General features: G+C 35.9%; 1 protein-coding gene across 5 annotated transcripts in view; it reads left to right on the top strand.

The window, feature by feature from the left end:
- Positions 1 to 12,537, top strand: part of BRCA2 (BRCA2 DNA repair associated) — a 54,209-nt gene that overhangs the window by 751 nt on the left and 40,921 nt on the right. For 4 of the 5 annotated variants that reach the window (XM_057707891.1, XM_057707892.1, XM_057707894.1 and 1 more), the window contains exons 1-3: positions 11,093 to 11,331; positions 12,090 to 12,139; positions 12,397 to 12,508. In XM_057707891.1, coding sequence (XP_057563874.1) covers positions 11,181 to 11,331; positions 12,090 to 12,139; positions 12,397 to 12,508 — 313 coding nt within the window. In that variant the 5' untranslated portion in view covers positions 11,093 to 11,180. Of the gene's footprint in view, positions 1 to 96; positions 203 to 2,260; positions 2,507 to 10,086; positions 10,196 to 10,826; positions 10,877 to 10,968; positions 11,010 to 11,092; positions 11,332 to 12,089; positions 12,140 to 12,396; positions 12,509 to 12,537 lie in introns of those variants that run through there. The other variant, XM_057707895.1, reaches the window with a different exon arrangement.

Here is a 12,537-nt window from a genome sequence, read left to right as displayed (position 1 = left end):
CCAAAGTGGGACCGAAGCAGGTTTACCCGCTTCCGGTTTTACCTCAGAGTCACTCAGCAAGGACTGTGAAGTGTATTTGGGTGTTCTCTCTTGCAGACTCACTCACCAAACGTTGGAGTGATATTGTAGATAAAAATGCCGATTGGATGCAGACAGAGGCCAACTTTTTTTGAAGTTTTTAAGACGCGATGCGACAAAGCAGGTATTGACAGATATTATGTAAATTGATCGCTTACGTTGAGGAAAATGTTTTCAGGAAAATATGTAATTATGCATGCTTGCTGAAAAGAATCCAGTACTTCATGTTTTTGTTTACACCGTGAACTATGCTTTATAAAGTCATAAATCAGCTAGGAAAAATAATCATTTACAGTTAACCAAATGATAAGTGTAGCACCTGTAGTGGATAAAGAGGAGACTGGCCCCTTGATTAGTAGAATTGTTTTTAAATCAGAGAACTTCTAGCAAATCAGAAGCACCGGTAACATTATAGCAGAAGTTGTCAAACTTTTTGGTCTGCATTCTCCTTACACTCTTAAAATGATTGAGGACCAAGAACTTTTGTCTATGTAGGTTACCATATTAGAAATTAAAACTAAGAACTTTAAAAAAATTTATTAATTTACTTTATAACAAAAATAAACCCATTGCATATTAACATAAATAACATGTTTATGAAAAATAACTACATTTTCCAAGAAAACTGTGAGAAAAGTGACATTATTTTAAAATTTTGCAGTTCTCTCTAATATCTGGCTCAATAGAAGATAGCTGGGTTCTCATACTCATTTCTGTATTTAATCTGTTACAATATGTTGTTTTCGTAGAGGTATGTGAAGACAACCCAACTTCACACAGCAATGTAGTTAGAAAAAGAAGTATTTTAATAGTCCTCAGTTAATTGTGGGTTTTTTTCTTTGATACTACACCAAAACTTAAGCCATAGTTTCTTTAAAGTTGCAATGTGGAATCTGAAACCATGTAATGAATTTTTCATACTCTTGTTACATTAAATTCAGTCTGTCTTGCACCTTGAGTAAATCTTTTATCCATGTTGTAACATGCATGGATTATTTTGAAAAATATTGATCTCAATTACACAGATATTCCATATATGGACACATTGCATTAGACATTATTAAAAAATGTCATTTGTTACTTGAGTGATCTCATCAGAAAAGTCTTTTGAGATTGGGAAGATGTCAAGCTCACAGAGGCTGATAGAGTTTAACAAAATTCTGATTCTCATTTGAAAGCTCACATTTTATCATTGGCAACAAACTGTTGTTTTCCCTGCAGTAACAGGCTCACTTCATTCATTTTCAAGAAAATGTCTACCAAATAACCCAATTCAGAATAACTTAGTTGTTCTTTCTAGTAAAAAAGGCTTTTCATGAGAAGTACTAGTTCAGCTCAAAGCTCATCACGTGAGTGCTTTTTCTAGACAACTATTGTACTTCAGTATGCAGAAATGCTTTATGCATGCTTTCCATTTTGTCACAGAGAATATTAAAAAGATGTGCTCAAGGATTAGGCTTTAATAAACTAACTTTTGCTGCCTCATTAAGGACACTTTAAGTAAAGCTTGCTTTTTGTTTTAGTTTTACAAGGACATGGTGATGAAAAGTACAGTAACTCCTAGTACAGTTTGTGGCCACTGCCCGACTCAGGCAAAGCTGTCATCAGTTTTACCCACCAGTGGTGTCAGTGTCAACATTGGGAAAAAGGCAAACGATGCCTAATATTATGAAAATAGTTTTGACCTGATGGACCTTTTGAAAGAGTCTTGGGGACCTCCCCCACAAGTGATCCACAGACCACACTTTGAGAACCACTACTTTAAGGATAGATCATGGGAGAAATTTTGTCTTTCTCTTTAACAGAGAATCTATTCCATTTGATTTGTGAGTCTACGTGTCTCTTGGACCTATAGATTTGTCACAGCCACTTATGTAGTATTAATAATTATTTGAATTGTATCTGTGGAATGCACTCTTATTATGGATGATTTTTGTTTCTGAGTTGTGAACATAAAAGAAAACTTTAGAAGAGCTAATATAGCTAATAATCTCCTTGTAACTTTTGTAAACTTCTGTTATACCTTACTGTAGGTTCAATGATCTCATTTAATTAGTGTGCCTTAGAAGTAATCTACAGTCAGAATGTCAAGCATCCTTTTCCTTATTATAATCTTTACTGGCTCATGGATTTTATTGTGTCGCTGATTAAAACCCAGATGGGATTTTTATTTTTCTTACAGATTTAGGACCAATAAGCCTTAATTGGTTTGAAGAACTTTCTTCAGAAGCTCCACCCTATAATTCTGAACCTTTGGAAGAGTCAGAATATAAAATCAGCAGTTATGAAACAAACCCATTTAAAACACCACAAAGAAGACCTTATCATCAGTTGGCTTCAACTCCAATAATATTCAAAGAGCAAGGTCTAACTCTACCACTGTACCAGTCTCCTTTAAAAGAATTAGATAAATTCAGATTAGATTCAGGTAAGTAATATGACTAGAAAAAACATGAACTAGTAATTCAGACCAACCTGTGTTTAAAAACTCCAGCTCTGTTAACTATGCCATGTTGGTCAGATCAACCTCTCTGGCCACACTTTCCCCACCTGAAAAGTGGAAATGATGAAAATATTACCTCGGTTTGGATTAAATACAATAATGTAGGATAAATGTTCTGTTTCCTCCTTCCTTTGACTAATATATCCTGCCCACTGAGGTTTGCTAAATTACATCTTTCCTATCCAAGAAAACCTAGGGTTTGTTTTGATGTTAAACTAAACTGTATTTCTGCAGGCTATCACAGAGGACAGAGATTCTTTTTAACAATTGCTATAAATGTCTTTTGATTTGGTAGCACTTTCTCTGGTCTATGTACCAGATGTTTACAGCTTATCATATAATAAGATTATATATGCATTCAGATATTTATTACCTACTTGATTTAAGCAACATACTTTTTCTTTCTCTGCGTATTACTCTCTAGTAAGAGGAATTAACAGTACACAGATTTAAGTACAGCTTAAGGTTGAATGTGGTACATGCCAAAAGAAAAGTAAAAAAGTATAATGAGAGTTGAGAAGAAAGCAAGCATAAATAGTATTGAGGGCAGTTAGGGAATTATTCAATTGAATTAAACCTTGAAGAACAGATGAGATTGAGAAATTTGAAGATGGAGTAGTGTGAGCATGTTCTAGGCAGAGGGGAAAACATGAGGAAGAATGTGTAGTTTGTGACGTTAATACCAAGTAATTCAGACTGTTCACAGCGTTGCATGTCTGAGAGGGACCGATAGACAACCTGAGGCTTAAAAAAGCAGCTTAGAGGCAGGCATTGAATGCCAGGCTAAAGAAATTGAATTTATTTGATAGGTTGTTGAGCAGAGAAATCACATGCAAATTTAATCATGCTACTTCCTGCTTCAAACCTTTGATTACCTCCCTTTGCCCTCATGATAAAATCCAGACTCCTTAATATGATTTACAAGGTCCTTAATAATCTGTTCTCTCATTAACTCTTGCTTCATCTTGCTGTAATTCCCTTCCCACCCACCCTCAGTTTACCATTCATTCATACTGAATTTCTTTTTGAAACCCCCATGCTCTGTGGCTCTATACACATTGTTACCTCTGCCCAGCTAACTGACACTCATTTTTCAGATCTTGACTTTTCTCTGCTTCTGGGAAGTATGCTCTGTTGCTCTCCTTTAGCTTCTAGTGAAGGAGACTTACATAAACAGTTATCCTGTGATGAGTGCTATGAAAGAAGAAACTCATGGTATTAGAAAATGCACGTATGAAAGGAGATGTAGGTAATGGGCAAAGATTTTCTTATATGTTATTGGATACCTAATGGCATACGTAGTGAGTATTCAGTAAGTATTTGTAGAATAAATGAATATTTATTTTACTTAGAAAGCCTAAAAATCAGGCAGCAGTCTTTGGAGATGTGTTTATCAAAATGTGAGGCCTGGACCATTAGACTCCCCTGTAGTGCTGATTGAAAAGGAAGATTCCAGGCACTTCTCTGAATCTGTTCAGTTAGAATCTCTGGAAATGGAGGTCATGAGTGTACATTTTGAATTAATTGGGTGATTCTTATAGGAAGAGAAGACTGCAGGCAGGGAGATCAGTTAGGAGACATATAGTGGTCCAGGTGACAGGGGTAAGTGCCTGAATTAGAATAATGGTAATGAAAGTGGGTATGGAAGGTAGAAACTACAGGACCTTGCAATATTCTGGATATGGAGAATTCAAAAGAAAGGATCAAATCACAAGTGTAGGGCGTGACCAGGAATGTACTGGTGACATTCGTGGAAATTGTAAACACTGGGGGAGAAGCAGATTTGAAAGGGAAAAGGTTTGAAAGGATGATAAAAAAGTAGGTTGAGGTTTGGACTGCAATTTGAGACAGTATTGGGATGTGAAGGTGGAGATGTCCTGAGAGCTTTTGGGAATACAAGACCGAAAGTAAAGAAAGAATACAGTCAGGAGAGAAAGCTATAGGAACCAGCTATCTGTTTGGAAAGTGAGAAAGTCATCACATATGGTGAGACAATTAATTATGATGAGGCCTAGGATGAAGGCTTAGGGAATATTTAGCAAATGGAATGTAGAAGAGAACACAGAAAAGGGAATCATCCATTCAACAAATATTCCATGCTTGCTTTGTGCCTGGCAGGTTCCTTGGCATTAAGGATACAAACGTGAATAAGATGGCCTTTGACCTCTGGAACTCAGTCTTGTATGGGAAAAAATATATAAATATACTAGTTGGTGTATTTTATAGTAGCATGTATGAAGTACTGTGTTTTGGGCATAGCAAAGGAAACAGCCATCTGTCTTAGTGTGGTCAGGAAAAGCTCTGAAAACCAGTTTATACTGAATCTCGAAAGACATACCTAGAGTTGGTGGTTTATTATCTAATTGTAACCTGCTGGGATTTGTCTTTCTATGACCAGGGAAGAGTAGGAATGAATTAATAAGGCCACTGTGGACTCACGGCAGAGGAGTTAACTTTTTTAAGGTTATAGTGCGTAAATAATTCTGTTGACTGTAGTCTCTTGAGACCTTTTGCTTTTAAGTTTGCTTTAAATTCAGTATCGAAATGTAAGAGTAAGACTTAAGCTGTTTTTTAACCTACTTAGTTCAGTTCTCATATCTAATACATTAATTTTTTAAAAATTACCCATTAAATTCCATGAGGAAGTGTGCTGTTTCTTCTCAGCAGTCTTTCCTTTTGCATAAAATCACATGGGCTTATCTTAATCATCATTCAGCTTATTCATGAGATTCTCAAGTTATTCAGAAAATATTTTGGGGGATATGAACTTGATTTTGCCTGCTTCATTTTTTTACTTTTTATTTCTTACAGTTTCTATTCTTTTACATTTCATTTCATTGCTGAGCCAATATTGATACTTTATTATTAAAGTCCTGTGTTTATATTAGAGTTCATTCTTTGTACAGTTCTATGGATTTTGGTAAATTTGTAACGTCATATACCCACCATTACAGTATCATGTGCAATAGTTTCACTGCCCTGAAAATCCCCTGTGCTCCACCTAGTCACCCTTCCTTCCCCCTAAACCCCTGGCAACCACTGATCTTTTTATTGTGTGTAGTTTTATCTTTTCTAGAATGTCATAGACAGTAAAACCTTGGTTTACGAGCATAATTCGTTCCAGAAACATGCCTGTAATCCAAAGCTCTTGTATATCAAAGCGAATTTCCCCATAAAAAATAATGGAAACTCAGATGATTCGTTCTACAACCCAAAAAGATTCATATAAAAATGATTACAATACAGTAATATAATACAAAATAATAAAGAAAATGCAAAATATAAAGAAAAATAAACAAATTAACCTGCAGTTAACCTTTTCAAACCTTCGTGGCTGGTGTGAGGGAGACAAGAGAGGAGGGTTATTGTGTAGGACGACGTTCACTAATAGGATAACTGCTATCTATTGGCTCAATGGAATCTTCTTTTCGTGCAACTTTAACAAGGAACCTATCCAATGACACTTGCTTCTGCCTCCTTTTGAGGATTTTGCGGAAATGTGACATTGCATTGTTGTTAAACAGATTCATCACTTGCACTGCTACAGCCTTATTCAGGTGGTGCTTTTCTACAAAATTTTGCACTGTTTCCCACATTTTACACATCTCCCTAATCTCATCTGATGTGAGGGATTCCTGCGCCTTTTTCTCCTCCTCCTCTGCAGACGAGATCTCCTCCGTAACCTCTTGCTGTTGCTCGATACAGATCCATCAGGTCGTCAGTGGTCAGCTCCTGGCCATGTGCCTCCACCAGCTCTTGAATGTCGTCCTCATTCACCGCCAGTCCCATGGTCTTGTCCAAGGACACAATTTCATCGACAACTGGCGGCTCCTGTTCATGAGCAAGCCCCTCTAAGCCATATCTAAGAACGCAGTCAGGCCATAGACTTCTCCAAGCAGAATTGAGGGTTCTCTTGGTGATCCCATCCCAGGCTTTATCGATGATCTTGAGGCAGTTCACGATGTGTAAATGATTTTTCCAAAACTCGGAGGGTAAGGTTTGTTCCTTCAGTCACCTCGAAGCATCGCTGAAATAGTGCTTTGGTGTAAAGCTTTTTAAAGTTCAAAATGACCTGCTGATCCATGGGCTGGAGGATTGGAGTGGTGTTGGGAGGAAGGAACTTGACCTTAGTGAACTCAAATTCCTCCAGTAAGTCGTCCTCAAAGCCTGAAGGATGAGCAGGAGCATTATCCATCACCAGCAAGGCTTTGAGTGGCAGATTCTTTTCTAAAAGGTATTTCTTCACTGCAGGACCAAAGACCTTGTTGATCCTCTCAACGAACAAGATACGCGTGACCCAAGCCTTGCTGTTGGACCTCAACATAATGTTTAAGTGGCTCTTTTGCACCTTGCATTTCTTGAAGGCTCGTGGATTCTCAGAATGATACATGAGCAGGGGCTTGACTTTGAAATCTCCACTTGCATTAGCACAAAACAAGAGGATGAGACGGTCTTTCATGCGCTTGTGACGGGGCATTGCATTCTCTTCTGTAATGTAGGTCCTTTTTGGCATCTTTTTCCATAAAAGTCCTGTCTCATTGCAGTTAAAAGATTGCTCTGGCAGGTAACACTCGGAAACCATGAGCTTCTGGAACTCGGTAGCAAGTGCCTCAGCTTCCTTAGCGTCCGGGCTCGCAGCTTCTCCATGCCTCACAACTCTATGGATGCCACTTCTCCTCTTAACGTTATCAAACCATCCCCTACTTGCCTTGAAGCCTTCTTCATTCCCTGTTGCCGTACCTGGCAGTTTACTTACGCGGTCGGTGTACAAGGCCTTTGCCTTCTCGCAGATAAAGTTCTCTGTCACAGTGTCACCTGCTAGTTGCTTCTCGCTTATCCAAACCAGAAGCAACTTTTTTACATCTTCCAGAATACGTGGCTGTTGCTTTGATATTCTCGTGACTCCTTTAGCTGCATCTAGCCCCCTTGTTTCTTCTTTCTTCTTTAATATTGTGCAAATGGTCAACATAGACTTCTTATAAAATCTTCCAGTTTCGGCCACTAGCATACCTTGTCCATACTTCTTGATGATTTCCTTCTTAAATTCCACCGTAATCATCTCCTCCTTCTAACTGCCTTTCTTTTCAACCTTTTTCTGCATGGGGGCCATTGTATACACTTACACGGATGTTGACTATGGTACAATATTAAACTCTTGTCATATACTGTATTTAGTGTAATTGGCAACAAAGCAGCAGAGGAAAGGGTCTGTATCTGCAAGTAGACTGACATAGAACGAAGCAACGCATTCCTAAGCTTACTCTTGTATGGAAAAGCAAAGGACTGTCCATAGGTGCTTTGAAGTGACAAAAAATACACTAGTGCCAGTTGTGGGTACCTTCCAACGTTCTGAAAAATCACTGATTTCTGCCAAACACCATGGCCTGAGACCGAGCACCCCAGCATGGGAGACGATCACCCACAATCCTGCAGCAAGAGAGAGAGAAGAACCATTGGCTCAGTTGTGATCATGTGATGTTTGGCGTCACATACTACTCGTATTGCAAGACGTTGCTCATTTATCAAGTTAAAATTTATTAGAAATGTTTGTTCATTCTACGGAACACTCGCAGAACAAGTTACTCGCCATCCAAGGTTTTACTGCAGTTGCTTCTTTCACTTAGCAATGTAAGGTTCCTCCATGTCTTTTCATGGCTTGATAGCTCATTTCTTTTTATCACTGAATAATGCTCTGTTATATGGATGTACCAGTTTGTTTATCCAGTTACCTATTGAAGGACATCTTGCTTGCTTCCAAGTTTTGGCAGTTTATGAATAAAGCTGCCATAAACATTCATATGCAGGATTTTGTGTGGACCTAAGTTTTCAACCCATTTGGGTAAATTCTAGGAGTACGACTGCTGGATCTCATCATAGGAGTATGTTTAGTTTTGTAAGAAACTGCAGTCTCTCTTCCAGAGTGGCTGTACCATTTTGCATTCCCATCCACAGTGAGTGAGTTTATCTTGCATTTGGTGTTGTCTGTATTTTAGATTTTAATCTAAATACACCATTCTAATAGGTGCGTAGTGGTATTTCATTGTTTGGTTTCTTTTTTAAGTCCATGTTTTTGTTTGTTTGTTTGTTATGATTAGGGTCTTTATTAAAGCAAACAAGGAAAAGGTGAAATTTCAAAATAGGTTTAGCTGCTTTTCAGTATCTTTAATAAAAGTCTCTTAGCGAACAAGATTGAATACCTTGTTAAGTCGGGTTTTCAAGTTACACATACATTTGGCTTATGTGTATTGCCCGTTTCTTGAGAAAGGAGAATATAACACAATGTTTGAGTAGACTACTACAAATAGTTTTCAGCTTCGTCTTTGCTTTATTTCACTAACATTAATACAGCTTATTTTTCCCAAACTTTTCTAAATTAGAGATTATAGGATCAGTTAAAGCAATTATTTTTAAAAGCAATTTTTTAAGATTGATAATAAGTTCCAGATTTGTGATATAGAAAATAGGAGTGTTGAAAAACTATAAATTGGATTTGATAGAGCCACATACAGCTTTAGAAATCCTGTCTGAGCAGTATTGTCATAGAAAGCAGATGTGTTCAACAAGAACAGACACGAGGATTATGGGTTGCTGTCTACAGCCCACTTTCTAATCATTGCTAATTCATTCAGCCAGTATTTGTGGGGTGTCTATAACGTATCAGGCATTATTATAGTTTCTAAGGATACACTGATAAATAAGACAAGCTCTCTACCTCAAGGAGCACACAATCTATTAGGGGAAACGAGAACAGTATATGATAAACTCTGTGAGGAACACATCAGAGGGGCAGTCAGTCTCACCTTAAGGACACTAAAGTTTTCTGGAGGAGGTAATTTCAAAATGGAAACCTGAAAGAGAATCTGTGTCAAGAGAAATAAAAAGAGAAAGAAATAGTTTGTACCAAGGCCTAGAGTGAAAGAGAGCATTCTTGCACAATATGCACATGGATGGGCATGGCTAAAAAGTAGAATGTGAAAGAAAGTCATCGTAAAAATTAAATCAGATCATGAAAGGCCTTGTTACTGGGGAGTTTTGTTATGGAGTTTGAATTCAGTCTTGAAAACAAGATCTTGAAAGGTGTTCAGCAGAAGAGTGATATGGTCAGGTTTTGTACTTTGGTAGGTTTTCAGTAAGTGTCTTTTCCTTTACTCTTACCACATATCACATTTATTTTGTATTCCATTTGTGTACATTTCAAAAAATTTTCCCTACTATATTATGAACTCCTTGCATTTAAAGGTCTGTCTTGATTTGTATTACTCAAAGTGTCTTATGCTTGTCATATGTGACATATGGTTGTTGAATGGGGGCAGACATCCTTTGAGACATCCCTTTTTGGGAGGAGTCACTAAACTGAGAAACCAGTTCAGACTGAATTTCCCATATATTCTCCTTCCCAATATGAGAACAAAAAGATGAGACTTTTTGTTTTTAAACACTTTTAGAGAATAAAAATTCACAATCCAGAACATATATGTCCTCACTGAATTATTGCATTGTTTCAGCAAAGGATATTGCCAATAGTAAACATAAATGTTGCTGCGCAAGGAAGGCTACAACGAATCAAGCAAATGATGTTACCAGCCCACCTCCAAATTCTTCTCTTAGTGAAAGGTATGACAAAGTTATTATGTTAAAATAGTTAAATGAAACATTTTCCTACATGTGATATTTGTTTTATAGAGATGCATCTAATTTTCATGGTAATATTTTGCCATAGAGCCTGGTAGAGAATTTTCTATTTCAAAATAATTTCCTTTTAGGTTGAGTCCTTTAATACAATAATTTTTACATTAGAAACATTTACTTTGTTTTTCTTATAACATTGAACTATTTTTCTGTGTATCCATGGAATTTTTAAGTAACAAAAATATTAATGATGAAAAGCAATGCCTTTGAAATATCCAGTTTAAAATAATTTGTGTACTTTGAATCTTTGGCGAGAGTATGATGCTAGTATAGAGTCACTTTACATAATTTTTAAATTTGAAATATACAATTCCTAGCATCTATAATTTGTGAGTACTTTATACATTACTTTCAGTGGGGATTTTAAACATAAGTTAGTGCTTAATTCTTCATAAGATACTTTTTAAAAAAATAATCTAAATATATACAAACTAGTAGAATTCTAATAATTGATGTCACTGAGAGTCCTTTTTTTCATAAGAGTAGTATTTTGTTTCTTTTTGCTATTTATGTTCTCTTTTGAATAATCTGAGAGATTTGTTTTGTTTTGTTTTAGTCCTGTTGTTCTACGATGTACAGATGTAACGCCACAAAGAGAAAAGTCAGGTATGATTAAAAACAAGGCTTTTTATTTTTCAAATACTCTAAATTTTAATAAAAATAAAACTTAGTAATCTTGCCTTTTGTTTTATCCCCAGTGGTTTGTGGAAGTTTATTTCATACACCAAAGCTCAGGAAGGTAAATATTCTGCCTAGTTTATTTTTACTGTTTAGCAATTGAGAGTTTGACAGCAGTATCATAATTTTGCCCTGAGATTTACAGGTATGTACCTACTGACTCACATAGGCATTCAGTAAATGGAAAATTAAAAAAAAAAAGTGAGTAAAAAAAAAAAATTCTTAATCATCAATGCACTTCTATGAAATAAACTATTTTCTTTATTTTCAGGGTCAGACACCAAAACGTATTTCTGAAAGTTTAGGAGCTGAAGTGGATCCTGATATGTCTTGGTCAAGTTCTTTGGCCACACCACCAACACTTAGTTCTACTGTGCTCCTGGGTAATACTCACAAATGTGTATTATATAAGATGATGTTGATAAATTGTCATCTGTAATGCTTCTGTCTAAAAAATATGAAAAGATAGTAATCAGAGTAGATAATACTGTCTTTGATAGATTTGTTGCTAGTTCAGAATAATTTTATTCTATTTACCATAGATTGAGATAAATCTCAAGTGCATTAAGTGGTATTTTAGAAAAATCAAATTAATTTATACACAAACCAGGATTTTTTTTTTTTAATTCTAGGAAAAATACATTCCATTTTGATTCCTCTTTAGCTGGGCATTTAATTTTCTTCTTTTCTTGCTGAGATGAAATAATATAGTTAAAAGCCTGTTGAAATGTAAGAGGTGTTTAACAAATAATATGCCTCTTGACTATATTGTTATCTAAATAAATACTAAAATCTACAAGCTTTAGCTTTTAAGTCATGACCTCATAGCTTCATCTGATTTTTCAAGCCTTTGTGGACAGTGTTAGCTTCAAGTATTACCTTGTGGTCAGTATTACCTTCAAGTCAGGATCACCAAACCATAGTTTCTTACCACATTATCAGTGGTACTAAGGAAGTATGAGTACAGCTTATCCACTGTGTTGATTGACCTTTCTAATTACTAGGATCAGTTAATTTTGTTTCAAATGTGTCATTTAATCCAATAGTGCATGTTTCTTTTGATGTCTGACCAAAAAATATGTAAATTTTACGTTAACATATAATACAGTAAAGGTAAATTGAACTTTTTTTTTTTTTACAGTCAGAGATGAGGAAGCATCTGCAACTGTATTTCCTAATGATACTACTGCTGTGAGTAAATATGACAAATTGATTATGCTGTTGCAACTGCACATAATTTCAGAATGCCTTGAAACATTTTATATCTTGCATTTTTCATTCCCTAATTTATGATTTATCTAAGCCTTTGAGGAAGTCTCTAAACCTGTTTCTATGGGTGATTTTCTTTGACTTACTATGAAACTTTGCTGTCTCTCTGTTTAAGAATGAGTTGAATATACTATACGCATAGTTTTTATACTAGTGATTTTAAAATATAACTTTTGCAGATTTTGAAAAGCTGTTTTTCTAACCATGATGAAAGTCTGAAGAAAAATATTAAGTTTATCCCTTCTGGGCCAGACAATGAAAACAAAAATCAAACAGAAGCTAAAAGTCATGGTAAGTCCTTCTGTTTAATTGAACTACTG

This window comes from Hippopotamus amphibius, chromosome 14, assembly GCF_030028045.1.
Source record: "Hippopotamus amphibius kiboko isolate mHipAmp2 chromosome 14, mHipAmp2.hap2, whole genome shotgun sequence".
NCBI classification, from domain to species: Eukaryota; Metazoa; Chordata; class Mammalia; order Artiodactyla; family Hippopotamidae; genus Hippopotamus; species Hippopotamus amphibius.
The sequence above is the reverse complement of the archived record's forward strand: the minus strand, read 5'-3'. Positions and strand labels throughout refer to the sequence as shown.